Source organism: Falco punctatus (genome assembly GCF_963210335.1).
Source record: "Falco punctatus genome assembly, chromosome: 5".
Classification (NCBI taxonomy): Eukaryota; Metazoa; Chordata; class Aves; order Falconiformes; family Falconidae; genus Falco; species Falco punctatus.
The window spans coordinates 92,012,054-92,039,265 of record NC_137584.1 but is presented as its reverse complement, the minus strand read 5'-3'; the positions used below and the strand labels follow the sequence as shown (position 1 = coordinate 92,039,265).

Here is a 27,212-nt window from a genome sequence, read left to right as displayed (position 1 = left end):
ACAAATGTATGACTCAGTTTTTCAGTTAAAACGCTGAAGAGGATAAAAGCACATGTTGTGGTACATATTTTTCTTAGTTCAGTGTATGGATTTTAGTAATAAGAGTCTTAAGAGAAGTCAGTTTGGGCATGTGTTACAAAGTAATAATTTAGTAATATTTGAGAAGCTGGGTTACTCTCAAAGTTAATTATTATACATTATAAAACTTCTCACACCTCCTGTATGATACTTGTTAGAAAAATTCAAACTTATATTAATCTTTACAGTAGCTTTTAATGTCCAAAATACACATGACAGAACATGTACTGGTATAAGTACCGTGATGTGGATCATCTATAAACCTGCTATTCAACCCTAGACAATACTGTGACAGTAATGCATGGCAGGCATTGAAGAAAAGCTCTATAATCTCAACTACATTATGTATATGAAGCACAAAGTATCTCATCTTCAGTTAATATGGCTCATGGGTCAAAGTGAAATTGTATCACGTTTCTCCTTTGGAAGAAGAATGTGTTTCAGTGTCTTGGAAAGCTGTGTCATTAGAGATGGAGTCAGCCGAATGACGATGGAAATCACCTGTTTTAATGCTTTCTGCAGTGCCATTGATTGGTGGCCCCTGATCCTTTGGTGTGTTACGTTTCAGATTACATTTCAGAAAGTGTTCTGATTTCATCAAAAAGAATGGTGGTTTTCATTGTTGTCAAATAGTGAAATTTTTCAGTTGTATTCCTTCTTGATGTTTTTAACAACACTGTTTTGAAACATTTTTCTGGCAAAAGAAGAAAAAGTGAAGATGTGTAGACCTCATCTTACACGGGAGCTTTGCAAAAACCCTACAGGAGGCATAGTTCAGGTTACTGGTTCTTTAGGTATAAACAATGTGATGGGCATACTGTTGGCAATGTCATCTAAACTATTAGCTCAGTGGTGGATTACCAGGGAAAACACCTTAAATTTAGACTTGCTGATCTGTATCTCTTCTTCTGTATGCTCTTGTCTGTGCTATTTTGCAGCCAAGTCAGACCAAGCAGAAGGAAGGATCCAGCAGTTGGGTTGCTCAGCCAGAAGGAGATACCTCACATGGATCCTGCTAATCAACAGATTTCTTGAATGTCAGTAGGTCTCTGTTTCCCGCTGTGAAATGGGGAATGTGGTTTCACATCTTTGAGGTTAGAAGTGCTTAACTGGTGAGGTATTGGGACAGCAGGTGATAGTGGTCACCATGCAAGAATCTAACTGAGAAGTGCTTTGGAGCCCAGCAGACTGGGTCGCTCATACAGTGCGCAAATCATGGTGTTGACTCAGCCGCACACAGGAGAGACAGCGTTGGGAATCAAATGTTTTCATTTAGGACAGGAGTTTTGAGTACAACTGCTAAGCCACTAGTTTGTCTAATGACAGCTTTATTTGCTTTAATAATTGTTTAATTTGGAATGACTTCTTATTTGGACCATGTTTGTACTAGTACTTTTCACATAGAAAACGAAATAATTCTAGTGATGCTTTCTCTCTCCTTGGTGAAATGACCTCAGATGGTCTGGTGTAGCCGGGGATGATGATGTGGCCTGGACAATGAAACATGCTTGTGTGGAGGCTAAGTGAGTTGCTGTATTACTCTAGAATGCTGGTGTATGGCTAAAAGTCAGCCGAAACAACTGCAGACGGTGTAGACAGGATTACAGAGGGCATCAGAACTTTCTAGGTGCAGTACTTCACAACTTGTGCTGTTTCACCTCAGGGTTTCTACTTTATGTAGTCTAGTGCAACAGTGAAGCATAACCTGAGTTTGTTCATTTTCTTTCAGTGTCATGGTTGTGTGTTAGCTCAGAAAAGCCCTCTGGACATTTGGGAGTGCTAGGATTCCAAGTGCAAGGTCTTACATCTGGATCAGGGCAACCCCTGGTATCAGTCAATACAAGCTGGAGGATGAAGGGATTGAGGGCAGCCCTGTAGAGAAGGACTCGGGGGGTACTGGTGGACGAAAAGCTGGACATGAGCCGGCAATGTGCACTCGGAGCCCAGAAAGCCAACTGTATCCCAGGCTGCATCAAAAAAGCGTGGTAAGCAGGTCAAGTGAGGTGATTCTGCCCCACTGCTCCACTTTGGTGAGACACACATGGTGGTGAAACACTGGCACAGGTTGCCCAGAGAGGCTGTAGATGCCCCATCCACGGAAACATTCAAGGTGAGACTGGACAGGGCTCCGAGCAACCTGGTCTAGTTGCAGACGTCCCTGCTCATTGCAGGGAGCGTGGACTAGATGACCTGTAAAAGTCCCTTTCAATCCAAACCATTCTGTGATTTTGCAACTGCCGTGCATTTCCTTCTGTTCTGCATGCTGTATGGAAAGTCAGCTGTTGTACTGCCTGGTGACCCCAAGGTACGTGCTGTGGCCATGACATTCAGCAGCCCCTGCAATGTTTTTCTGCAACCGTGTGCTAACAGAGACCATTATCCCGCTCCAGGATCTATACTGCAGAAGCATTTGAGTACCCCATCCTCCAGAAGCCATCTCCAGTGTAGGCTAACCTGTTTCTCTAATATGCTGCTTTCTTAAATCTGGGAGGGAGAAGTCTGTCTCAGTAAGAGTGTGCTTATGCTGATGCACTGGATTTAGATCCTTCAAGGTTTAGATTGTCATTGTGGGATGATGAATTATTTTTCTATTGTGTGTATCTTAATTGGACCTTCTGTTGAATTGTGTCTGGTTCCAGCTTGAGCTTGGTGATGTCACTGGAAGTACTGCTACTGAAGGCAGTAGATCATTGTGCTTTAGGGAGAAGGTTTTATTTCGTTACATACAGGGAAGTTTCTTTTCAGACTGAAGAGGTGCTGGAACAAATGCGTGTCACGGCCGGCTGTGTGGCGAAGCCAGTGTATTACAATGAGAATCGGTTCCCTTGTTTGTGGCCATCTTCTCAAACTAGTGTGGCATTTTACAGAGGTGGCCCCTACTACTGGTATTTCTAGCATTGCTGCAATCGAAGGTCAACTAGAAAGGAGCTCATTCATGAATGTTTGTCTTACAAATTACGCAAAAGTTAAACAGAATGTTTTTTACTGCTTCACTTCTGTGAGCAGTGCAATTAGCTGCAGTATATAAAAGACCCTCCTTGACTTTCTCCTCGCAGCCTTTTCCAGCTGGAAGGAACTTGTTCAGAAAGACCGTTTTAAGATGATATTAAAAAGTTTACAAATTCTTATGGGTTGTCCCTCGCCCCCTGCCAAATACCCTTTTTTTTGGTCGTTGAATTGTCATTTCAAAACCTAGATGATGCATGGGCTAAAGCCTTTTTAGTTCTTATTCATTAAGGAGAGGAACCTGTGGCCCAATATAGCTGTAAAAACAAAAGCCCTTTTAACTAACTTTGTGAATTCCATGTCTTATTTTCTGTTAAAAAAACCACTGTTACGTGCATTTTTCTGTCGACTGAGAGCAAATTTCCCTTTTGCCTTCAGTGGAGAATAGTGCGTTAAGAAGCCAACTGCTGCCAATGCTGCAGCATTATAGGGCAAACAAAGTAAAGAATAAATCACGCTCGTTCTCGCTCACTCTCTCACACACACTCACACTCTCTCCACCCCGCCACCCACCCCCCAGCAAATGTGAAATCCTGTACCACGTAGCTGAAAAGTTAAAAGGGGAAAAATAAAACAAAAAACACATGTGCTAGATGCATGACAATTTCAGTAGCTGCCAAATGTGCCTTTTATTAAAGAACATCTGTAATATTTTTTAAAATAAGTTAGGCAAAGGTAGATCAGGGGCATGTTGCTGGAATTGCTTTGGACATACTTGTTAGAATCTACTTCAGAATAAGCCTTTTTTTGTTGTTGTTTGTGAAAGAACAAATTTTAGGTTCTAAGTTTATTCTGGCGTGCGTGTGTGTGTACATTTGCCTTTGATGCCATGGTTACTTGCCAGAATGAGTACATGTTAAAAGCTGTGTCAGTCCAGTTGAAAAAGAAAAAAAAAAAGCGCTAAACTTGAGCTGGCACATCTGACAACGTGTATACCTGTCTGTAGGTGATACTTGCTGTGTCTGCGGTGGTATTCAGATTGCATTTAAATGAAAATTTAATAGTGGCTGTTACCTTTCGGCATTAAAACAAATGTTCTAAAAATATTTTTCTTAAAAAAAAAAAAAAAAAAGCCTTATGTATCCCAGGAGTGTACACTTTTGAATGTGTGACACTGAAAGTCCTTGTAGTCCAAGACTGGTTTCCTTAAGCTGAAATACTCTGTGCTTTATATTAAGGACAATCATGCGTCTTCTACAGAAATAGATTTTGCTCAGGATAGTAAAATACTAAAAGATGCAGTAGCTTGTGAGCAGAGGAACCATTTGGAGTAGGCGACAAGTCAGCAAGGTGTGCGTACAGTAGGGCACACAAAATAGCATCTTTTAACTGTGTTGTTCTCTGCCACAGGGTTGTTCACTGTAGGTGCTGCTCCAGCTCTGCAGCTTTCAGTTACAGCTTACTGTGTCAAAGGAGCTGCCATCTATGGGTAAATACTGTCTCTTGAATTTTGCTGTGTGAAATTTCTAGGTCAGTAGTTTAATGTAAGATCATGCATTTCATCTCCTTGTTGAATCAGATCACAGTAAATAAAGGCACATCATGTTTAATATCTTGCATCTGGCGCTAGGCAAACATCTGCTTTCAAAGAAGAGAGTGAATAAATGAAAACCACTCGCAAGGAGAAACTGCTGAAGGTTCACGGTCACCTCCTCCATCTAATCCACCCCACAAAACCGAACAGTGGCCAAAGACAATGCTGTGTGCGCCCCATGGATCCTCTCCTGTTTAGGCGTGAACAAGGGGCCCTGACAGCCTTGTGCAGACTTTGAAAAAAGCAGCTGGATTCCTTGGACCCTGTTGGAAGTGGGTTTTGCCCTTACTGAGGAATATTTATACATGTGTGTGACTTGTTCTGAGGTGAGAATAGCCTAAGAACTTGCAGGGGAAGCCACAATACATTGCAGCTCTGGGGGAAAGAAGTAGGAGAAAGTATTTAAGTTACACAAACTTAGAAGTAGCCTCATTTACGCTGGTTTAGAGGAATGAAGTGGTGAGAGGACCAGCACTGAAAGTCATAAAGTAATCCAAGGAAATGCCATAACCTGAGGAGGATCAAGGGTGGCTGACTGAAGCAGAGAGTGTAGCCATGGAGAGGTGACCTAGAAGAGTCACAGCCATGAGGAGAAGCGTGTCCTGCTGGGGGCTGCCTCAGGTGCTGGCAGTTCCCTGGCAGCCAGCTGATGGGCATGTTCTGCATCCATGATGGAAAGGGATCTGAGGAGGAAACACCCCACTAGATTTGCACAAGAGTAAAACTGCATTTGGGCTGTTGATTCAAAACTCTGCTGGCATACTCTCGATCCAGGGGTCCTCAAACTACAGCCCACAGGCCAGATACGCCCCCCAGGGTCCTCAGTCCGGCCCCCGGTATTTACAGACCCCCCTGCCCCCCCGCCAGGGGTTGGGGGGGGGAAACCAAGCAGCCGCAGATGAGTCCCTGCCACTGCATCCGCACCGGCCCTCTGTTTAAAGAGTTTGAGGATCCCTGGTCTAATCTCTGAGACAGTTGTCCCCGAGTGATGCAGCACTGCAGGGAGATGCGGAGCAGGGGGAGGAATGCTGCATGCACTTGCAGGTGCCGCGTGGCGTGGGGAGGTGTGAGCTCCACAGGCTGAGTTGTCTCTGTGGCATCATTGTTTTGGACGTGCTGAGAATGTGCCAATGGTAAGATAGTGTTAGCAGTCAGAACTGGAATTAAATTTTCAAATAACATGGTATGTGACAGATGTTTGTGATACACAGGAAGATACTGAGATCTCTTACAGAGTTGGATCGATGAATCACATACAGAGTTGTGATCAATGGATCACAGTGGCGTGTATGTCCATGGAGGAGACTCATGAGATTTTTTAATTTTTTTTGTGAAAACTCATGTGTCTGTACAGAAGCAGCGGAAGGACTAAAGGAGATGGAAGAAGGAGCTGAAGAAACGTCAGAGTGAGCTGCACCAACAGCAAGATCTTGACCAGAAGCCTAGAGAGTGAGTCAGGTGAGTGCTGGGTCTTTGAACCAGGCGTATGGAAACAGGCTTCTCCCGTGACTGTGTGTGCAGGGGAACAGGATTTGTAAGTAACGTTGCCTCAGAAGGGGACCTGAGAAATAATGTGTCTTCTTTTAAAGGATGTGACCTTAATGGCTGATTCACTGCAAAAGAGGCAACGGTGTTATTTAAAAGCAACATTTATTTGGCACAGGAAGAAAAACAATCCAGAGCACACACGTACACTAAAGGTAAAGTTGGATCAGATCCTGTAAGAGGTGTGGTTTTGTGTGGTGCTGAGCATCATTCATTCATTTTATTTACATTTGCAGATTCTAAGTAGGTACAAGAACATCTCAAATGGAAGTACAGGCCTGGAAGTAAGAACTCATACAGGATCAGAAAGAAATAACCATCAATTCTGACCATCCCTTAAATTACTAAAACGGAAGCTAAAATCCACGTGCATTTTACAAGCGAGAGTCTGCCACTTCAGAAGGATTTCCTCACCTAGAAGAAGTTAGCAGGTAGGTTTTCCCCTTTGTCCTGTTTCTGTCCTGGCAAGTGTGAGGACCAAGTTTGTTGTATGAAGGACAGAAGTGGTGTTACATGTGAGAACAAAGGCACAAGCATGAGAGCCCTTGACAGCATCAGTGCTTTACAGTGGAAACTTAGCCGTGTTGGTATAACTGGTTCCATGGACAAATAAGTCTGTCTATGGCTGATTCTTTTGCAGAACAAACAGGCTTTGCTGATGCTTCAGTTACAAGTATCTGGCTCTTCTTGCGTGTTTCTGTCCTGGCCCTGCACTGTCTGAAAGCTGTGAAGTCCTAGGAAGTGTCTTGGCTGCAGTGGCTGGTCAGCGTGGAGCAGTCCTGACTGGGAAGGGCCAGGGAACTGCCAATTTGATGAGGATGTGGGGAAGCGGGAAAGAGATGGAAGGGGGGGGGGGGGGGGGGGGTGTCATTAAAAAGCTGGAAAAAAAAATAAAAAATCTTCCCAGAATGGTTTCCAGAAGCTGGGGGGTAGGGGTGGGTGGATGGATGGGTGATAGTTTTTTTCTCTCTGTAAGGAGAAGTGGATTTTGGGGAACTGTTCTGGGTCCAGTAAAATCTGTCAAGCAGGCATCAGCTAAATAAAATGGGCTTTGCTTGGTCACTTTCTTGAAATGCTGGGAAAAAAATGCTTGAGATAAAGGATGGATTTTGCCTGTCTTGGGTGGATAACCCTTTTCACACACACACCTCTTCACCTCCACCAGAGGAGCAAAAGCAGATGGTAGATGCAGGTCAGCCAACACTATGGGAGAGCTGTAGGCCCAGCGTCTGCAGTGGGTGTGAGCCACCGCAGCCAAGGACATTGCTCCAGGCCCTCCCCGCGCCGTAGCCGCTGCCAGGAGAGCTGTGCGGCACGGTGGTTGCTCTTCTCTTGGCACCGGGTTCAGTCACGCCGGTGTCAGTCCCAAGCCCCTAATCTCACAGCCCTGTGTGTTTCTCCTGTGGTGTTGCTGTTGGCCCCGAGGAGGCGGTTCGCAACCTCTTCAGGTGGATCTGTTCTTTGACAGATCAGTGTCCCAACCCTGCCAAAATAAAGCGATAAAACCACATTTCCTCTTGAAACGGCCCTTAGCGTGCCCCAACTTCAGCTAACGCCACAGCCTTGCACCAACGGTGCCCTGGCTGCGGGGGTGTGACACCAGAGGGCTGTTTCTCTCCGTGCTTCCTTTTTAACAAAAGCTCAAGTATTCTGTGGAGAACAGCGTTACTGAGGGTTTGTCATGTCAAGATGTGAGGAGGGTGGCGTGTTGCGGCCTTGTGGGAGGAAGAGTATCCTTGCAGAAGAAGGAGAGCTTGTGACTTTGGACATGGGGCACCATTGACTTTCCTGCCCTAGCGCCTCAATTTTGGCTACAACAACTGCTCCGAAGCACGGTGCTGCACATGATGGGGCTCATGTCAGGTCAAAGAGAGTTAGCAAAGAGTATTTCAGGTCTGTTATAGACCAGGAGCCAGGACACTGGTTGACTGTGTGTCAGTGTCTGTGTGGATCCATGGTGGGAACAGGGTGGAGAAGAGTCGTCGTCTCTCCTGGCAGGACCTGGGCTCAACCTGCATCACCTGCCCAGAGGCACAGGCAATTCGGACAGCAGGAGCAGAGGTTCATACAGCAGGAGGCAATTCAAGAAACAGCATGCCACATAAAAGGTGAAGGACGATTTTTGGGAGTGGTGGAAGGCCAAAAGAAAGGATGCTGCTGATTAAGCAGCACGAAGCCCAGGTATTACAGCTGATGCTTCTCAGACCTTCTCAAACCAGCAGGGTAACGTGAGCTGGCTTCCTGGAAGACCTCATTGATGGAGGACGGTGGAGGGTCTTGGTTGGGGGTTTTGGGTTTAGGGATTTTTTGTTTTGGTTTGGGGTTGTTGGGTTGAGGGGAGGGGGGCAGGGTTGGTCGTTTGGGTTGGTTTGTGGGGTGTTCTGTTGGCGTTGGTTTGGGGTTTTTTTTGAAAGTGGAGGAAAGAGGGGCATTTCAGACTTCTGGCCAGGATGCCAAGGCTGCAAAGGTAACCCTCCTGTTGTGGGTAAGCCCAAATTAGACCTGGCTTGAATCTGGAAGAGCAAAGATGTATGGCGAGTCAGGCAGTGTTGGGGGATGAGGGGGAGGAGAAGGTAGTGGGATTTGGCCAAAGCTTTCCAAAACTCTTAAGGAAAGTGAAGTCAGGGAGGAGTGAAAACCAGCAAGTTCCTGTGCTTATTGGACCTGCTGGCTGAGCTCCACTTCCACCCGTAGCCCGGCCCTGCCGTGTGCTGGGAAGAACAGGACACATTTGTAAGGCAGTTGTGACAGTCTCCTCTCCCCCACCCCTCCACCTACTGTGTTGGGGGGATCTTGGGGCCTTGCTGCCTGCCTCCACCCTCGGGGACCTGGGGAAGCACTGTTGCGCTTTGGCTGTGGCCTGCCTTTCTTGGGGCTGCTTATTTCTTTTTGAAGAGCTTGCGGAAGGAGCTCCGGAAACCCCCCTTGGGCTCGTGCCGTGGGTTGTGGTCGCTGAAGGATGTTTGCTCATTGTCATCCTTCTGGCAGAACCTGGTGTTGTCTTCTGCATGGAGCTCCTAAAAGGGAAAAGACAATTTAACCAGCATTTGCAACCTCCCATCCTTGTCCCCTCCTCTCTCTCTCTCTCTCTCTCTCTCTCTCTCCCTCTCTCTCTCTCTCTCTGTGCTAGGAGGGACCTGGTGAGTGAGAAGATGCTGGCAAAGCTGGGAGACAGGAGGTCACTTGGGCCTCAGCAGCACTGGCACCTCTGCAGAGAGCTCGTTGCTGGCTCTGAGGCTGAGGCAGAGGAGTGCAAGGAAAAGCATTTTTAGAGGGAACTGGAGCCTTCCTTACTAAGCTTTTTGTTTAGGGGGAGCTTACCTAGCCCGTTCTGCCAACGAGGGAGCAGGCCAGCACGGGCAGCTGAAGGAGCTTCCCACCCTGGCCTTGCTCAAGAGCTCTGTTTACCCCTGGGGCTGGGAGGCTTCGGGCTTTTTGAGCTGATACGGTGTGAAAGACTCTTCTGTTGGCTCTGCTGCTGCCTGGTTTTATATCTGTGGGGCAGAATGCTTCATTAGGACACACACCTTGTGGTAAATGTGCTGCTAAAAGGTTTCTCCCCCTTTCTGGAGAGCGCCGAGTTCCTCTCAGCAAGGCTCTGGACAAGTCCCTTTTTGCCAGTTCTGCCCACCAGTGCCACCGTGGTCTGCTTTGCTCCGTGAGGGAGAACGTGTCTTGCTGTTCTGGACTAGCTCCACATCTGCACCCTGCTGTGGCCAGAGCTCTGTGCAGGTGAGAGCCAGAGAGCTCACAGGCTCCTGTTTCAGGGGTGGTTGTGGCCCCATGGCTCTTCTCCCTCTGCCTCATCTCCCCTGCTCAGCTGTGCACCACCTCCTTCACTCACGAGACTTTTTCCTCTTTTCTTTTGATGTTTCTGTGCTGCCTTTTCAGTCAGGCTCTTGGAACCTTCCTCCCGTCATCATCTGCATCTACAGCCTCATACGTATCTCGCCTCGTTTTCACAGGAGGGTGTTTCTCCACACAGCGCTGAGAAAACTAGCTAAACACTCGCAGCACCCTCGGCCTCTTCTCCGGGAGGTGTGAAGGGCAGCTTCCCCCTGACTGTGAGAGCTCACAGCCTGCTGAACAGGCACTGCAGACGGCGGAAACATTGTTCCTGCAAGACCGGGTGTCCCTGACGGGCTCGAGTGCCACCTGCCATGCCAGTGCCTGTCTGAGGGGCCGCAGTTGCTGGGCTCTGTTCTCGCACAGACTTTAGCACGGGTCTGCAATCCGTGCAACAAACACGGGTGAAACAAAACCCATGGACCAGATCTTTGCTGGTGTAAATGGGCCGAGTTTGGCCAAGCCATGCTGGTTTACACTGGCTGAGGACCTGACACTAAAGCCATTGCTTTTTTTAATGCAGCACTCCTCACAGCAGGTGGAAAGGCACCTTTCTAACTGGGTACTGCCCCGTAGCACTAATTTTGAGCAGCTTTGCACATACTTGGTGACCCTGATCAGATACATTTACTTGTGGAGGAAGCTTGGTGACAGCTAGAGACACAGGAGAAGCTAGCTTGTCGCAAGGGTGTTCTAGCTGTCACTCAGCCAGCCGCGTGCCTCAAGCCCATGCTTGTCCCCAGGAAAGATGTCTGTGAAAAGAAGCTGTCTTATCCCGCCCTTGGGCATGTACATGCAGATGAGGACTTTGAGCGTGTGGACTCGGAAGCTATTTTGGCATGTTCTACCCTAACTGTATCTCAGATGTTTCTCCTGCTGCTGCTTCTGCACCACCACGTGCCATTTTTTTTTTTTTTTCTCCTCCTTCTATTTAAGCCTCCTTACTTCCAAAAAGCTCTGTTTTTCACCCACTCCTCTCTGTGGGGGGAAGTAGCCCCTTTGGGAGCTTCGAGATGAGGCTGAGATCATGTGAGGCTGGACATTCCTCTCCTGCTTCTGCTGCAGCCGGCTCCCACTGCTGCTCCGTGTGCTGTAGAGTCTGGTGCTCACACCCTCAGCGCTCCTTGGCAGCTCCTTCAGAGACCTGCTCAGCTGCTTGCCTTTGCTGTGGAACATCTCACGCTTGTAAGTACTGCTGCTTACGGGAGTGCAGCTCTTAGGCAGTGGCTGTAAGGCGTGATCTGTCCTCTCTGGTTCTGATGTGAAGTTAACAGGCCTAAGGAAGCAAATGTCTAAGCTGGACTCGGAAGAGGCTGGGGAGCAATTCTCAAAGAGAGCAAGGTTTTGGAAGGCATCGTCTTCATAGGGGCCTGGCAGAGTGAAAACCTCCCCAGGGTAGTCGAACTCTTCGTAGCTTGGCGCAAAGTTCCTTGCATCCTGCAGCAGCTCCACAGAGGTCCTGATGGCTCGCTCAGTGTTTCCCACTGCATCAGCTGGTGGTGCTTCATACTCCATTTCAGGGATGGATTGTAAGGGGGCTGTCAGAGCCTTGAGTTCCTGCTCTGTGAGCTGAGACGATGCAAGGATGTTCTCTGGCCTCTCGTGTTTTCTACTTTCCATTTCCCAGTCCGGGGACTTTACAGCTTGGATGTTCTCCATCACGGTTGGCTGGGGTTTCTTCATCTGGGGCATCAGATGCCTTAAAAATAAGAGACAAAACAAAAAAACAGAAGGAAGTGGAATACTAAAGGATGACTGAGAGACAACATGACAAGCCCACTTCCCCCCTCACTCCCCCAGCCCCATTCTCCTGCTTTTAAAGCCAAAAGGTATTTTCATATCTTGGTAACAGAGCTGCTACTAATTGCCTGGCTGGGTTAGGAGGAGCAAGCCAGCAGCGGCAGAACCACTTATCTAGTAGCTTTGGCTGATTTTTGTGCTCTACGCCATGAAATGAATAGAAACAGAGATGAGAAGCCAACTGGTCCATCTCTTTCCTGCTCGTCTGCATTTTGGATTTTTACTGTTCTTTCTGTAACGTAGGGGCACTGTGTCTTGCTTCCGTGTCACCTGACTGTCTTTTCCAGTGGACAAGATTCTTCTCTTGGGTAGGGTGACTGTCCCCAGAAGTGTCAGGAGTACTTGGAGGGCTCCTGCCATCTGTGTGTTGCAGGTAAGTCAGGAGAGAGTACTGCTTTGGATGAGGTATTAGGTGCAGGGTGTGCATCTCCATTAACAAACACTAGTTAGGAAGGTCCCACTGCCATCTTCTGGGGATATAATGAATGGAGTGGGGGAACAGGGACCTTGTGATGTTCAAGATGTGCAGAGCTCTGCATCTGAGGCAAGATAACTCCATGTATCAGAGCAGGCTGGGAGGTTTGGGTTGAGCAGCAGCCCTGGTATGAACTTGGGATTATAGCCAGCGCTAGGTTAAAGACAAGCTGACAGCATGCTTTTATGGCAGACAGGGCAGACCCTGACCTGAGCTGTATTAGGAGCTGCATAGCCAGCCAAGCTGGCCGAGTTACTTTTCCCCACTTCTGTTCAATGCTGATGAGGCCCCACCTGGACCCGTGTTGGGTCCTAAGTTCAGGACGAATGTGGAGAAACTGGGGGGAGGCACCAGCTGAGGCTACCAGAATGGGGGCCTGGAACATCGTATCTGTGAGGGGAGGGAGGTTGGCTTGGGTAGGCTGGTGAGGAGGCAGCCAGGGACTGACCTAATGACCCTGCCACTTGAGGAGGGACTCAGAACCATGAAGCCAAGCTCTTCTTGTTAGTGTCAAATGATGTAAGGAAGCACAACAGCCACAAATTGCTGACCTAAGAAAAAAGACACGTCTGGTGTGCTCCTTTGATGATGATCTCAGCTGGCACCTTCTCAGTAGGCTAGAAATGGCCAGATTGCCGTGTGCTACCAGTAGCCCTGTCTTTCTTGAGTTAGTCTTGTGCCTTTTTGAACCCGTTTGTACTTGCATCTTGTGATAGTGGTTCCCATTATCCAATGACATGCTGTCTGGAAGAGTACTTTTATTGCTAGTCTGAGACCTTGGTCATGTTTCCTAGCTCTTGTAATGCTGACAGTGAATAATGCAGAGTGTTACTGTGCACACTACTGCCAGGCCTACACAAATCCATGTCCTCCCTGGTATATGGTTAAGACAGCTAGCAAGAGCAGTGACAGCCCTGGGTAGAGCTCTGAAATGTTTCCTGCCTGTAAGCTGCACAGTAGTGGATAGCAGGAAGGAGCCAGCCCTTCATCTCTCTATGCACAGGCAGGGAGGGTAGTCTTGGAAATGGCAATCTGTGATTGCCTGGTGTCACTGGCATAGTATGGGTGAGGAAAGAGTTTTCAAGCTACTTTGAAAGCCGCCTACTAAGACAATAGGCTTACGGGGTTGTCGTGCCAGAGGAAGGCGCTGGTGGGAATGACTGTATTGTCTCTTCGGAGTGGATCCCGCTGTCCCGGATAGATGTTGCGCTGGGTGTCGGAGAAACATCTTGGCTCGTACACTGGGAGGTGAGACCTTTGTACAGCTTCACCAGGGATGACCTGAGGGAGGAGAAATCCATCGTCGTGCTAAGAAATAAGGCAGGCAATGAGCACAAGCATGTAGAACCACAGAAAACAGGGCTGGGAGGGACCTTAGTATTCCCATTCACCACTTCCTGCCCCAAGGAAGGACCCGTTTCACCCAGTCTGTCCCAGTCAGCAGGGCAGCCTGCTTTCTGTCCTGTTCTTAATAGCTTTCCTGACAGCAGTCCCCCCCCAGCAGTCTGCTCCAGCCCTTTACCACCCTTGATACTTAGAAGCTTCCCTTGAAGTTTGATCTTGTCCTGTTCCCCCAGCGAATCATCACAAGGAGCAAAAGCAACCAGCTGTTAATTTTAGTAAAAAGTCTTGATTTCAAAGGAACTCCTCTGAACCACAACTTGAGAATCTATGTTCAGGGTTGTTTCTATCATAATTCATCTCAAACAGGTTATGGGAGGCTTTTGTTTCTCCCACCCCACTCCCCCAGTAAAATAAGATAATACTGTTCTTTCTCAGTCTTAGTCTGTGAGGGCTTCAGGCAACAGTCTTGGTGTTCACCAGGGCCCTGAGCTAAGTCCCCATGGATTCTCCCTTTTGGGGAGTGACTGCCATCAGCTTAAGGAATCAAATGTTCCCCTAAAACATGTGGTTGCTATGTTTAGAAGGATTAAGCTGACTTTCCATTCACTCTCAGAGTTAGAAGAAGGGCCCACCCCAAACCTGACCTCTGTTTGGAGGACACATGCCAATAGCGGGCGTTCTCCAGCATTCATATGCAAAGGGATTTGTTTTATTTCAACAGAACAGTGTGCCTGTTGATCTTGCCTGGATGTACATCCCCCTGTTTCCAGGCTTTCCCTGCACCTCCGTTTCCCTGGTGATGGAGAGAATGAGAGCTGATGTTGTGCTTACTTCTTCAGCTTTTTCCTCTTCTGTATAAGCAGGTCCTCATTGCATTGGAAGAGGAGGCTGTAGTGCGAGATGAAAACCCGGAGGCGCTGCACACACACCAGCAGCAGGTAATAGTCAGGATGCTCTTGCTCCGTGAACTTCAGGACATTCTGGGGCACAGAGGAGAACAGGCTGTTTGGAGGTTGTCCTAACCCTTGCTTAGGAGAAGCCGCTGTCAGGACCATGGATTAGTGTGCTGGAGTGCCCGTAGCGCTGCCCTGTGGGAGCTCTTCTCAGCAGCACCAGTTTCTGAGGGGCTGGGAGGGGGCCTGCCTCCTACTACTCCAGTGCAAATACACAAGTAACCACTGTAACTGTAACCGTGGAGTGTGCAGGCGATGCACTGGTTGAGTTTAGCGTTGGATAAATAAACTGATCTTTTGGGTTTTGTAGGGCTTGCTCTCTGTGTCATTTGCCTTGTCTGAAATGTTTTGGTACAATTCAGATAACACTCCGGTGAACCAGAACTTTTTATCAGCAAGCTCTCTGTAGGAAAGGTTGTTGGGCCCTAGGAGCCTCTAGCCCTCTCAGTTTCTCATCTGACAGGCATGTGGACCACTCAGCAAAGAGGCCAGCTCTGTTACAGGAGTTAGGTTGGAGCTCACAGTAGATGTGCCCCATCTCTGGCCTCCTGTTCTCCCAGAGCAGCAGCAGGCAGCAGATCTTTCAGCTTCCCGGGGCACAGAAGCTGTTTCTGTCAGACCAAATGGAGAAACGGGCAAATAGAAGCAAGCTTCGGGTGAAAATTGTGAAAATTAAGCCGTTCTCAGCTGGCTTTCCCTTTCAAAAGTGGTTTGTTTGTTTTTTCAGAGCCTGCTGGTTTAGCCAGAAGCCCTATACCTGTACATGCCTGAATACAAGCTCTCAGTTAAAAGTCACATGTGATAAGAGCTCAACAAAACAGTTTCGATTCTGGGGCCCTACCTGTAGATGAATAAGGTATTCAGGGATTCGCTGGACTATATGGAAGAACAGAATGTAGAGATCAGACTTGATTTCTTCTTCTACCTGAAATAGAGAAAGCAAGTTCAGTCTTTCCCACCCATAAAACAAATCTGCTTCCAAGTGGTTTTGGGATTTACCAAGTAGTTGTGCTGTAAGCAGTTACAGCAGTTCACAGGAGCACACCAGTTGTGGTGACAGTACACTGGTCTTCATCTTGCTTCTGGAAAGGGGTATCTGCAACTCCTTCCACCAGTAATACTAGTCCTAAAGATGAAATTTCTTAGGTTGGGGATCATCTATGAGGGACACTCAGCCTAATTGAGTAGGGGTTGTACGTTTAAAGTGCACTAGTTAAGTTTCATTGAAACCTCAGGTAGACACTTGTTCAAAATGAAGTTCTTAGTTTAGGCTCAAATGAATTGAACAAACCAAGATCGACTTCTCAATTAAGACATCTTGGAAGTGAGCTAGTGGGATTTAGTTATTAGACTTTAAAACTACCTTTATATTTAACTTGCTTGGTTTTAAACCAGGAATCAAGGGTGTGAGACCAAATACCCGAAGCTGAACACTAGAGACTGTTTTGTCTCTAAAGCCCTTAGAGAAACCAAGAGTGGGGTTTTGGTTGGATGAGTCCTCCGTTTTACAGGAGACACTGTTTGCCTGGGACAGGTTTGGCTAGCATGTGCCTAGGCAAGCTTTCTGGAAGGTTTGGTCTAGAGAATTTATTTCATGTCACAGCAGAAATACAGCTTTGGTTACACAGAGTGACAAAAACTTTAAAGCTGCCTTTTTGTAGGTGCATGCCATGGCAACCTTTGGGAAACTGGCATTTGGTAACAGAACAGGTGGGTTGGCAGGAGAGTCCTGCAGTGGGCAGCGTAACGGGAAGAGCTCTGGGCTTGCATGTTGCCATTATGTGTCTGTGGAGCAGCCAGGAAGTTTACCTCCTTCAGGATCACCACATGGATCAGAGAGATGCATTCGGGCAGGTCCCTCAGGTAAGCAACGTAGTAGTCCAGAAAATTATTCTTACAAAAGGAAAGGAGAAAATAATGAAGAAACTTAAGAGAGTTTTTTAGTCATAGAGCCAGCCAGAATGAGAAACTCTTGATTTTCCCCCCACCGCCACCCTGGGAGCTCGTCAGTGCGGCAGAGCTGCTAACTGTGTGGAGCTTTCAGGGCTTGGGACTTCTCAAGAAAGGCCGTTTAATAAAATGTGTTCAGCTGCTGAGCACAGTGTATAAAGCTTTATAGCACATGGGAGAGGTAGAGAGACTGGGGGGAGGAAGAGGCTTTTATTATTTAAGACTCTTAAAATTCATAAAGCACCAGATGAGCTTTTACACATCCTTCTAGGAGAGGTCCCGTTGCTTGCCAGTGGGTTGGGCACGCCTCCTCCCTGAGAAGCAGGTGCTGCTTTACTTGGGGCTACAAACCATATAGGCCAGGGGACCTGCCCAGTCAAAACTCTGAGCCAAGTGTATTGGGGGGAGCTCTTTTCACACCCTCGCTGTGACTACAGACACCCAAGCTGTCAAGGCTCATGCTCCTGCAACCGAGTCTAGGTCTCGTGCATTTGTTGGAGGGCTGCGCTCTGTGGCTGCGTGCCCCGAGGGAGGTCTGGCACCTGGGCTCCCTGACCAGCCGGGTGCTGTAACAAAGGGGCTCCCGTGCACCGGGACCCTGCTCAAAGGAGCCTGGCTGAAAGGCCTTACTAGGCACAGCTTCACAGCACAGCCCCTCTGCTGCAAGGGGTCTTGGCCCGCCTGTGGGCCAGCGGCACTGAAGTCACGAGTCATAGCAGAAGAGGAGTCCAGAGAGGTCCGTAACATACCTCATCGTTTGTTAACTTCAGGAAGATGTCTCCCAGGATCCCTTGTCGTGGCCAGCTCAGGACTCGCTCCTGCAGAGCGTGAAGTAAATCGACATGCTGCTGGACCAGGTACCGCAAAGAGTTGGGGAAGAAACTGAAGGCAGACGATATCAGACTGGTTATGCAGAGCAGAAGCTCAGCCCTAAGTGTTTACTGCTGAAGCGTGCATTCGTGAGTGGTCAGCACAGGCTTGCTTTAAACACAGGTATTATTAACCACTTTTGTTGGAGTCCTGGCTGCGCCAGGAGGCCCTGTTTTGGCCGCTGTGTACATGCAGGTACCCTTTCCAGTAGGCTATTATTACAGTGTTTTGAAGGTTTCTTGGCCTAACTCTCCAGTGCATTGTGTAGCTGGCCAGAATTTGCAGAATTAAAAAGCCCAAGGCAATGCTGGTGTGGCTAATGAAGAAGGGCCGTGGCCCTGAGCCATCCCATAGAGTGCTTGGAGGAGAGCTCCTCAGCTTTGTGTGTTGTCTGATTTGTGAGGTGCTTCAACAAGCCAGTGCCTTGATATGGGGCTGGTCAAAATGTGCTTTCTGTCATTTCATGCCGCTTTCATCCAGAATCAGAATGAAGATGTCAAATATTGAAATATTTTGCCATATAGAAAGGCGCCAGGGAAAAAGAATAAACATAAAAGCTCACTTCGGACTATCATGCTTCACATTGAACTGGGTGTGTGGTGCAACTGCTTACATGAGTCCACATCAACCCACGTACCACATATCCTACAGGGAATTTCTGTCAAATGACTCCTTGGATGTGGGGCTCACAGGGACAATGCAAAGAGCCAAAGAAGAGAGCTAGCAAGGACTGGGCTTCCCAGATGTGCTTAGGGGCTGGGAACTCCCAGGCCAAAGCTGAGCGAACGGGGAGAGCTGTAGGAGCTATCCCATCCTGGGAGCCGAGTCAGCTGCCATAGAGGATGGCCTCTGCAAAGAGCTGGGTTGGACTGCTACGCTGGGTCAGTCCCACTGGTCTTGTGTCTGTGCTAAATACGTGTGTGTGTATAGATTGATACCTGATGGATAGCAGCCACTAGCCAGGGGCTTATGCCCACAGCAGCTCCTAGAGCTGGAGCTGTGGACTGGGAGAAGCAGGCAGTGAATGCACAGAGCTGTGTTCCCATACAGGCAGGAGGTGCGCAAAAGAATAGGAGACTGATGGGACTCAGAAGGAGACTGAAATGAAGTAGTAGTGAAATGCTGTGGGATGCAACGTGGACGGGGTGCAAGAACAGGCAGAAAAGTCACTGCAGAAACCTTCCCAGTGCCTCCAATTTTCAACTAGAAATAAGCTGTAATTGTTCCAAGATATCTCTGTGCGTGAAAGAAAAGTGGGAGAGAGGATGATGCAGAAAGAACATTGACTGAAGAAAACTCCCCTGAAGAGAGAGCACACTAAATCAAATACCTTCTCTCTTTGGTACTCCTTTTCACATCTGGCCCTTGCAGCGTGGCCTTGATCTTCAGGATTAGGGAAAGGTTGATGACATACTTCCTTTCTGACTCCAGCAGCTCCAAAGCGATGTTCTGCCTTTTCGCTTCCAGAAGATAATGGTTATGTTTAAAATAAGGAAATGCTGACCTCAAGGACAGCCTCATGTTAGACTGGTGATCTGACATTAAATCATGAAAGGAGAAGCTGTCAAAAAGTGACACCAATGTCTTGTCTTTGCGTGTCTGCTTTCCCCAAAATATAAAATTCTAGCCTGATGCTACAGCATGCCCCAGACATGACTGGAACCACAGTTTGCTAAGAAAGCTCCAAAGTAAATGTGTTTTCCTTTATGAATACCACTTTTTTCCTAAGAATAACAGCGCAAGCAATCAAAGGCAAAACAACTCATACCAGGGATTCACATCCAGTTTCCTGCAGAATAGGAAGTTGCATTTATCACCTGCTTAAGCAACTACACTGTCACAGTCCTGTCAGTACTCTGAATCTGCCAGGTCTTGGAAAGGAGAATGGGTGTCCTGGGTGCAGAGCAATTCTGTCAGTGGCACAGACCAGCAAATACAGAGGCCAGAAGTCTTGGAGACTGAGGCCCTGAGACATCCCCCCCCCTAGCAGAAGAAACTGGCTTGTTTGCCGCCTCCTGTAGAAGCTGATTACCGACCAGCTCACACTAGATATGAATACAGCTTTGAGCCTCTGTAGCCACGGTTTTCCATTCTGTCCTTACCAGCCAAAGATGGTTCACATATGATGTTGTCTGCTGAGCTGTATCTGCTTTGACCCATGTCTTTCCCTCTCTCTGGTTGCTCTTTGGAAATGTATTCATCTCCCCAGTCCTTGGTGTCCTTGGGCTGCTTCCACACTGTTGACGGCAGATGCACTTTCGACTGCCCCTCTGTTGTCAAGGAAGGCTTGAGGCTGTCATCTGTCTCTATGGTTGCTCCTGCAATGACAAACAGCTATATGGATCCTGACATCTCAGTTGACAGGTATGCTACAGCAGGCAGCTAACCTGCATTATCGTCTGTTTGAAGTACCGGAAGGAGAGCTTGAAGCATTCTCTGTGCTTCGCAAAGGCTGTAGCCTTGTAGCATTATTTTACAAAATGAAATGCAGTTGGGCGAGCACTTCAGCAGAGCAAGGTTTGCGCTCTTCCAGCATCTATTTGCAGGCCAAATAAGGTCAAAAATTAGACACATGTTGGTAAAGAAAAAACCCCATGTATTCCAAGTATGGTTGCACTTCAGGGTTTTGGGACACTTCAGGACTTGGTAGTATGGTGCTTATTGGCAGGTACTGTAGAAACAAAGTATTATAATTTGGATGTAAATGCCATTTTCGATGGATGTAAACTGTCATGGCTCTTAAAATTTTTGTTAGAGTGATGTGATTATACAGCAGCAGCAGGACTGATAGTCTGAGGCTATTAAATCACAGAGAAGGTAGGAGAGGGTGCAGGTACATAGAACCATTGGGCTAGAATTGCTTTAATGCAAATACTTTGAATTTGGGTTGCAGTGAACAATTTTCCTTAGCTTTTGTTCTCTCTCTCTCAAGTGGAGTCGAGCAAAAGAGCCATCCAGAACAGTGAGTGCTTCTAGTGAGCAGTGCAAACGTCTAATTGTTGTTCTTATGTGTCCTTTTGCTGGCCAGGATCCTTGGTCTCCCCTTACTATACCCTTCTGTTACTTCTGGCCAATAGTTTTTATTCCAGAAAAACTCCGCTGTTAGTATTCAGACATGTCTACAGGTGGGTGAATAAACAGCGCAGCAGCTCTACTGGTGTGTAGTCACTGCAAAGACCATCTCTTCCCCACTGGCAAAATGGCACTTTCATCATTCTTTGCCACATCAGTAAGCCTCAATTCTTCCTTTCTGCAAAGGCACTTGGAACCTGCCAAAAGAGCAGCAGGAAGGCTTTCCCTGCCAAATATCAATCCTTTGTGTTGTCTGTCAGGTATTTGGCACTTCAGGGATGCAGGTTTGCCCTCATATCTCAACGCCAAGTATGAAAATGGAGGTACAAGGCGAAGTGATAGACATTCCTGTGGAACGCGTTCCTTGAAAGCATTCCTTAAGTGCAGTAAAGCAAGCAAGCACTCTTGAGTCATTGTCCTACTCTTTTTTTGACAGTTTGATACTTTCCTACCTTGACCTGCTATGACTTTCACACTTCCTTCTCCCATTGGCATGATCCTGGTGTCAGACACTGTTGAAGAACAAAGGGAAACTTTACAAGAAGAGACAGCTGTACAGCAGGATTCCTCCTGCCCAGCCCAGTCACTATGGTTAGATCCTCAAGTCTTTCACATTTTTGCTGTGGAAACACCCCTGTTAGATCTTCCCCTAAGGAGGATCTTTACTGTTGTGGCTCTTGTTGCAGTCTTTGTCGCAGTAGCACCTGCAGGCAGGCTAGTGAGGGGAGTTCCCTGTTGTGCTTGGTGCTGTATGACTGCAGAGGAACATGAACAGTCTTGACGTGCCCTTGCTCAGTAGGTGCACGTTGGGTAGAAGGCACCCAGCAGGCAGAACAAGAGGATGGAGGCCTGACACTGCCATTTTGGGTGGAAAGGAGCTTATTGAAGAGTGGAAAGGTGAGATGACTGGAAAGAAAGGGGGAGTGAGATAAGTGGGTGAGGTGGATGTGCAAGAGGGATGTGAGGGAGAGGGCTAACACACCACCTCGGAGTAGGGCAGAGGGGGCATGACTGGCCAGATTCTGAGCAGAACAGAGTAGAAAACAGCACATGGTTTTCATCCAGTCTCTGCCTTTCTTGACATTTTAAATGTATATGGTTTTAGCATCTTCCTGTCTGAACAGCAAGAGAGTGATAGACCAGTTTAGATCCCCAAAGTTAATTATAGAAAAACAGGCTCTGGTCCATCACCTTTTCTTTGATTCCAGCCTTCACAAGTGTTTGGCAGTTGGTCAAGGTGTAACCCTAACACCATGGGTCAGCAGCATCCGCAGCTAGCAAGGGGTGGTGATTCTCCTAGCCATATGTATACGCAAGGAGCGGTGACCCCAGTAGCCTACTGTGCGTAGGTACCAGCTCCCACGTCCCCTTGTCAAATGAACCACGGGTATGGCCCCTTTAATGACACCAGTTGTTCTCTGTTAGCCCAGTCCCAGTGATCCTCCTTCCTGTGCCCCGCTCCCTTACATGAAAACAAATACACAGGTTGCAGTATTTTTATCAGGGGCTCCTGCCAGGCTCTGTGTCTGCACCACTAGCATTACAGGGAAGATGATCTAGCCTGCTTCCCTTTCCTTGGTGGAAGCAAGCAATGGCTTCTGGGACAGTGCTCACAGAGCAGCATCTCCTGAATCCGGGCCAGCACTGAGGTTGCTGTCGTGAGACTAGGCTGAAGCACATGCCTGCTTGGACCCAGGAGCAGTGCCGCCACGGAAAGCACCCCCATTCTCTTTCTGTGCTGCTGGCACCTGAGGAAAACTCAGTATCCTCTTAACCCTAGTGACCACCTTCTGGATTTTTTTCCTAAGGAAGATGCTGTATTTGCCTGCTCTATTTCCTACCTTTTTCGTAAGTCACGTTGTGTAAAAGACTTGTAAAATCTTCATTGATCAGCACAGGTTCTGGGAGGTTAATGGATCGAAATGGGCTGCCCTGGAGAGGTGTAGGCACTGTCTGTGAGCCATGGTCATCCTTCTGTGCTCTTCTGTACAAATACAAAGAGTAAGGCAGTTGGAAAGTATGAATGCTACAGGTGAAGCTCCTACACTACAGCTGCGACAGACACCAGTACAAGTACAAGCATAGCGTCAGAAGTGGGACAACTCCAGCACAGACCAGGAAAGGAGCTGACTTTGATGGAGTTGGCTTTGATGCAGTTCAAGAACAACGTTCTGGAAGTAATTTCCACTGGCTAAAGGAGAAGGTTATTTCAGATCTGTTCTTTTGAAGAGTATATTTCATCTAATAATTAAATGGCTTCATTAGCTAACATGCTAGCCTGGATTTGCAAAGTGTTTGCATCAAGGCAGCTGTACGCCCGTCATCAAAACTCTTGTTTTCCGAAGGAGGCTAATCAGGGCCAAGGTGGATGAGCCATCTGCTTCATCACAGCAACAGTGGGACCCAGCAGTGTGCAAACATGCTTCTGCATAACCCTGCTCAGAGAAGAAAAGGCCGGTGACAGGAAAGCAGAGCATGACCGCACTGTCGGGAGCCCACTGAGTCCCTGCACGCTTGGAAGGGGAAACTGCAGTGCTGTTGTCTGGATGGGGGTGGCTTAGCAATAGCTTGTAACGGTGAAGGCTCCTGACTTTCAATGATATTGCTGCCCCAACATGTCTCTAGCAGGTCTGTGTGTTTCACCAGGCCCTGGTTCCCCTGAGAGCTGCTGAGGTTATTTTGTGGTTGGAATCCCAGTGAGGTGTTGGTGGTTTTCTGCTGTTTGCTCCATGGGGTATGTGTCTAAAAGCCTGGGGTGAACTGAAGGCTGGAGTTTCCAGTTAAAATCAGGGTTGGTATACATGTCCAGCCAGGAAAAGATTAAGAAATTAAGCTGTTAAGGAAAGGAACAAAATGGATACCACTGCTAATAACCAATTCCGAAGCCCTGGAGTTCGGGCCCTTACTTAGCTTTCACTTTCCGTGATTCCCGACGCTTCTCTTGCTGCAGCTGCTCAATTTTCTGTTGCATTTCCTCCTGCTTGGCACTGATTTCTTCAATCATTGACTTTGCATCGCTGAGCTCCTCCTGAGAAACAGGCAAAAGCACAGCATTCCCAGGGTGCCCATCAGCCTTACACAGCACGGCTCTACATGCTGGCTGGTGTGCACTAGAGATGCTTCAGGGTGCCGCAGAGATTGGCTCTGTGATACTACACTCTTCCTTTGCAAGTTCAGTGTGTGTAATAAATGCCATGCACAGCATGGCAAGCCATAATTCAGCTCCGGGCAACTCCCCCAAGATAGTGTGATGTCACACGGTTAAGGCACTGGTGGGAGATGGAGACATAGGGTGTCATCCACCACCAGTTGAAAAGCACCGCGAGAACTCCTGCCTTTAATGGCATTTGGAGGTGGGCCTGAGGAGACATGTTTCCCTCCGCGGTTCTCCAGCATGTGCGTTCACATGTTGCACTTGGTTCAGATCCCAGTGTGATCACTCACATGTATAAGCTTTTGCCAGTCAGGCCTTGAAGCTGCCTTTTTAGCCTGGATTCCTAAGGAAATTAGGCCCTCCGCAACCTCCCTGTCAGCACATCCTTCCTCAGGCAGTTTCAACCAAGTCTTACTCGGATGCAGAGCTCCCTGACGCATGAAGTTCCTACAGGTTTCATCAATGTGAGCAGCAGGATGGGCGAGAGGGGCTCAAGAGTCTCTTGTAAATCAAGAGGGATTTTCCCCAAGAAAGGAGGTGGCTTCACTGGGAGCTCAATGTTTGGACAGTCAACATGGGCATGAGGCAGAGGGAGAGCAGCCTTTGCCCCTCCTGTTGCTTGCATAATTCCTTGTATCTGGATTGTAAAACCCCCTTTTCCCCCATAACAATATCCTGAATAACCCTGCCTCTCGTTGCTTCAAAACCTCTGATATGCACCCTTACACTTCATGTTGTCTCCCTTACTCATCTGGGACCACAGGGCTCCTTTTTTCCAGTGCCATCTGTCTCTCCCTCTGACGGGGTCAGTAACGGGCTTTCCCAGTAAGCAGCCCTCTTTAACCTCATAAGGTATTACCGGCTCAGAAAAACCCCATGGGGAAAATTTACCATAAAAACAATAAAACAGTTCCCCTGCCTGCCTTCTCACAGGCAGCCATCCAGTTTCTGCATGGAGATGCTAGCTGGGTTAGAGTGTATGTCAAGCCTTCTTGCTAGGCTCTCTCCCCCGTCCTTTGTCTTTATCCTCACGGGTGGGATCAAACCAGGCAGCGCTTCCTCCCGGCCTTGCGGGAATGCAGCTTCAAAGGCTTTAGGGTTTTGTGTTAATTCCCTGCTCCCCGGTGGCTTTGGTTCCTGCAGGAAGTGTAGGAGACCTGGCGGAGGGCGAGGTATGGCCGGCGGCGGTCTGAGAACAGGCCGTGCCCCTCGGTGTGCAGCCCAGAGCAAGGGCTGCTTGTGCCCAGGGCAGCTCCCAGCGCGGCCTCGTGGCCCATCAAGAGGGCTAAACAGGGCAGGGCAGGGGTTCCACTTGGGCTGGAGCAGTCGGGGGCGACACAAAGCCAGAGGAAGCACACCAGATACATCTGGAACAAGGGCCAGCTCATTTTCTTTGCTAGCAGGAAGGATTGATGGAGACGGGGGAGTGCTGCCCCGCGACACCTCAGCAAAGGGGGCAGGTATGCAGCCCCACCTGCAGGTCACACTCCTACCTTGAATGTGTTGAGGGAATTCTTCATCTCGGCCACTTTCTCTTCCATAGCACAGCGGCAGCTCTTGACCTTCTCCTCCAGGGCGTACTCGCCATGCTGGATCCGCGACAGCTCCTGCATCGCTTCTGTGAAACCCGCCTTCAACTCAGAGGCTAATGCCTGCAACTAGAGGAACCACAAACACAGTGGGTTCAGTCCCTCCTCCCAGACGTGGGTAGCTGCGTCCCCGAGGGTCACTCATGGCTCAGTGACATGAAGGCTGGGTGTACCCCATCCTGTAAGGTGCTGTCGTCTTTCTCCTCCACCTGCCATGGCTGGGAGACACGAGGGGAGGTTCGGCCCCTGCTGCAGCCTCAGCACAGGGTAGGAGATGTTTGCCTTGGGCAGTCAACGTGCCCCTGGTTAGAGAGAAGAGTTTTTCCAGGCTCCCTGGCAGTTTTCAGCCTGTCAGTCTGTGGAAGGAGAGGACAGCCTGAAACATGCCAAGAAGGTTTGCAGTAACAGCAGCCAGATTATCAATCCCCAAAGCGGCTGGGCAATCAAGAACACGTCCGTTTTTGAGCACATCCTCCTCCCCCACACGCCTGTGGGGCTTGTGCTCTCCCCAGACGGGTCTAACACCTCTTCGCTCTCCAAGGGCTGTGGAGAAGGTCTGTCCTTGGTCAGTGGGCACTTTCTGGGGAAGGAGGCGGCTCTCTAACTCGCGATGGGGAGGGAGCGGGAAGTCTTCCCCAGCATACAGTGCCGCTGCCCGCTCTCCCTGGTTTCTGTCCCTAGAGGCCCTAGTGCTGCTGGAGGAGCTCACAACCTAAGCTGGAGGCAGCTGGTTGGTGGCCGGGTGAGGCAGGACACAGGCCGGGCCGAGCCAGGCTGGCATAGCGAGCGGACAAGGCAGGTGTGGCAGTGGGCAGTGGGGGAGGCGGGCGGCTTGCGGAGGGTTAAGCAGGGACACCCCCTCCGGGGCAGCTCAGGCTGGCACCCCTGGGCTCTGTCCCCGCTGCTGTGAGCATGGCACTTGTTCTGCCTGCGCAAAACCCATGGCAAGGTCGCGGCCCAAGGCGCTTCGGTACCAGTGGTTTTTACCTTTACAACAGAAATTCGGCCTAACATCTGGTTATAAACTGAGTCCAAAACTGGAGCACTGATGGTAAGAGGACAGCCACCCCGGGGAACTCAGGCGCTTGAGTCCTGTAAATGGAGCAGAGATGGCTTCCGATACCTCAGGGCAATGGCATGCACCATCCTCCTCTGATTAAGACTGGCAGTGTCTTTACAGAGGACATCTGCCTGACATCCCCACTCCTACCCCCGTGCTTACTGCACAGTCCCCGCTTGGGTCTGGCTGGACACGCGTTCCCAGAGCTGCCCGGGTAGGAGGAGGGGGACTGACAGCAGCTGGGACAGGGCAGAGGCTGGGGACATATTCCCTCCTCCGGCAGTCAACCCTGACTCCCCAGGCCAGCTGGAGCTCCAGACCCCTTGGTTCAACACTTTTGCCCACCCTTCCTGGCCACAGTGGACACCTTCCTGTGACACACCTGTGTCACAGGGATTCTTGCCCCACGACCTGTGAGTGCAGCCTGAAGGGTTAGAGGAGCTTCTTGGGGCCATGGCTGCTACGAGCGGCAGTGGCCATACTGCTTCTGATACATCAGCCGGGGGGGGGGGGGGGGGAGGGGGAGCCAGATGGCCTTAGCATCGTCAGACATCCTAACATACATGCCCGGAGAAGAGGGGGGATATAAGTACTGCAGCTGTGCAAAAATTTAATATTCCCATCCCTGCTCACAGGTAGGTGCTTGGCAGACTTCCACGCTGAGCTGACGTTGCCAAGGCAGAGTCTCCCTGCCAGCCTGAGTCAGGGCTCAGCATCACACAATTTCCTCGAAGTGAAAAGGGGTGATTTGTCAGATCTGTCCCTTCCAACTGAAATATGCTGTTCTATTCTATGCTGTGCTGTATTATTCTATCTAATATATCTATTTTAGAGATCTGCTTCAGGATGGAGATGTCACAGCCTCAAGCCTTGCTAGCAGCAGAGCAGTCCGGAAGCTGGCCCTGGAGGTAACCATGTCTGGGGAGATTAAGCCCA

At 48.9% G+C, this 27,212-nt stretch overlaps 1 protein-coding gene across 1 annotated transcript in view; it reads right to left on the bottom strand.

The window, feature by feature from the left end:
- Positions 1-130: 130 nt before the first annotated feature.
- The window catches only part of ARHGEF33 (Rho guanine nucleotide exchange factor 33), a 37,543-nt gene continuing 10,461 nt past the window's right edge, over positions 131-27,212 (bottom strand). Inside the window, exons 3-15 of the mRNA XM_080388673.1 lie at positions 25,121-25,285; positions 23,380-23,501; positions 22,315-22,457; positions 20,926-20,985; positions 19,504-19,719; positions 18,732-18,861; positions 17,281-17,413; positions 16,391-16,474; positions 15,423-15,506; positions 14,460-14,608; positions 13,407-13,592; positions 10,955-11,708; positions 131-9,180 (exon numbers count right to left, since the gene is read on the bottom strand). Coding sequence (XP_080244799.1) covers positions 9,043-9,180; positions 10,955-11,708; positions 13,407-13,592; positions 14,460-14,608; positions 15,423-15,506; positions 16,391-16,474; positions 17,281-17,413; positions 18,732-18,861; positions 19,504-19,719; positions 20,926-20,985; positions 22,315-22,457; positions 23,380-23,501; positions 25,121-25,285 — 2,364 coding nt within the window. The 3' untranslated portion in view covers positions 131-9,042. The remainder of the gene's footprint in view (positions 9,181-10,954; positions 11,709-13,406; positions 13,593-14,459; positions 14,609-15,422; positions 15,507-16,390; positions 16,475-17,280; positions 17,414-18,731; positions 18,862-19,503; positions 19,720-20,925; positions 20,986-22,314; positions 22,458-23,379; positions 23,502-25,120; positions 25,286-27,212) is intronic.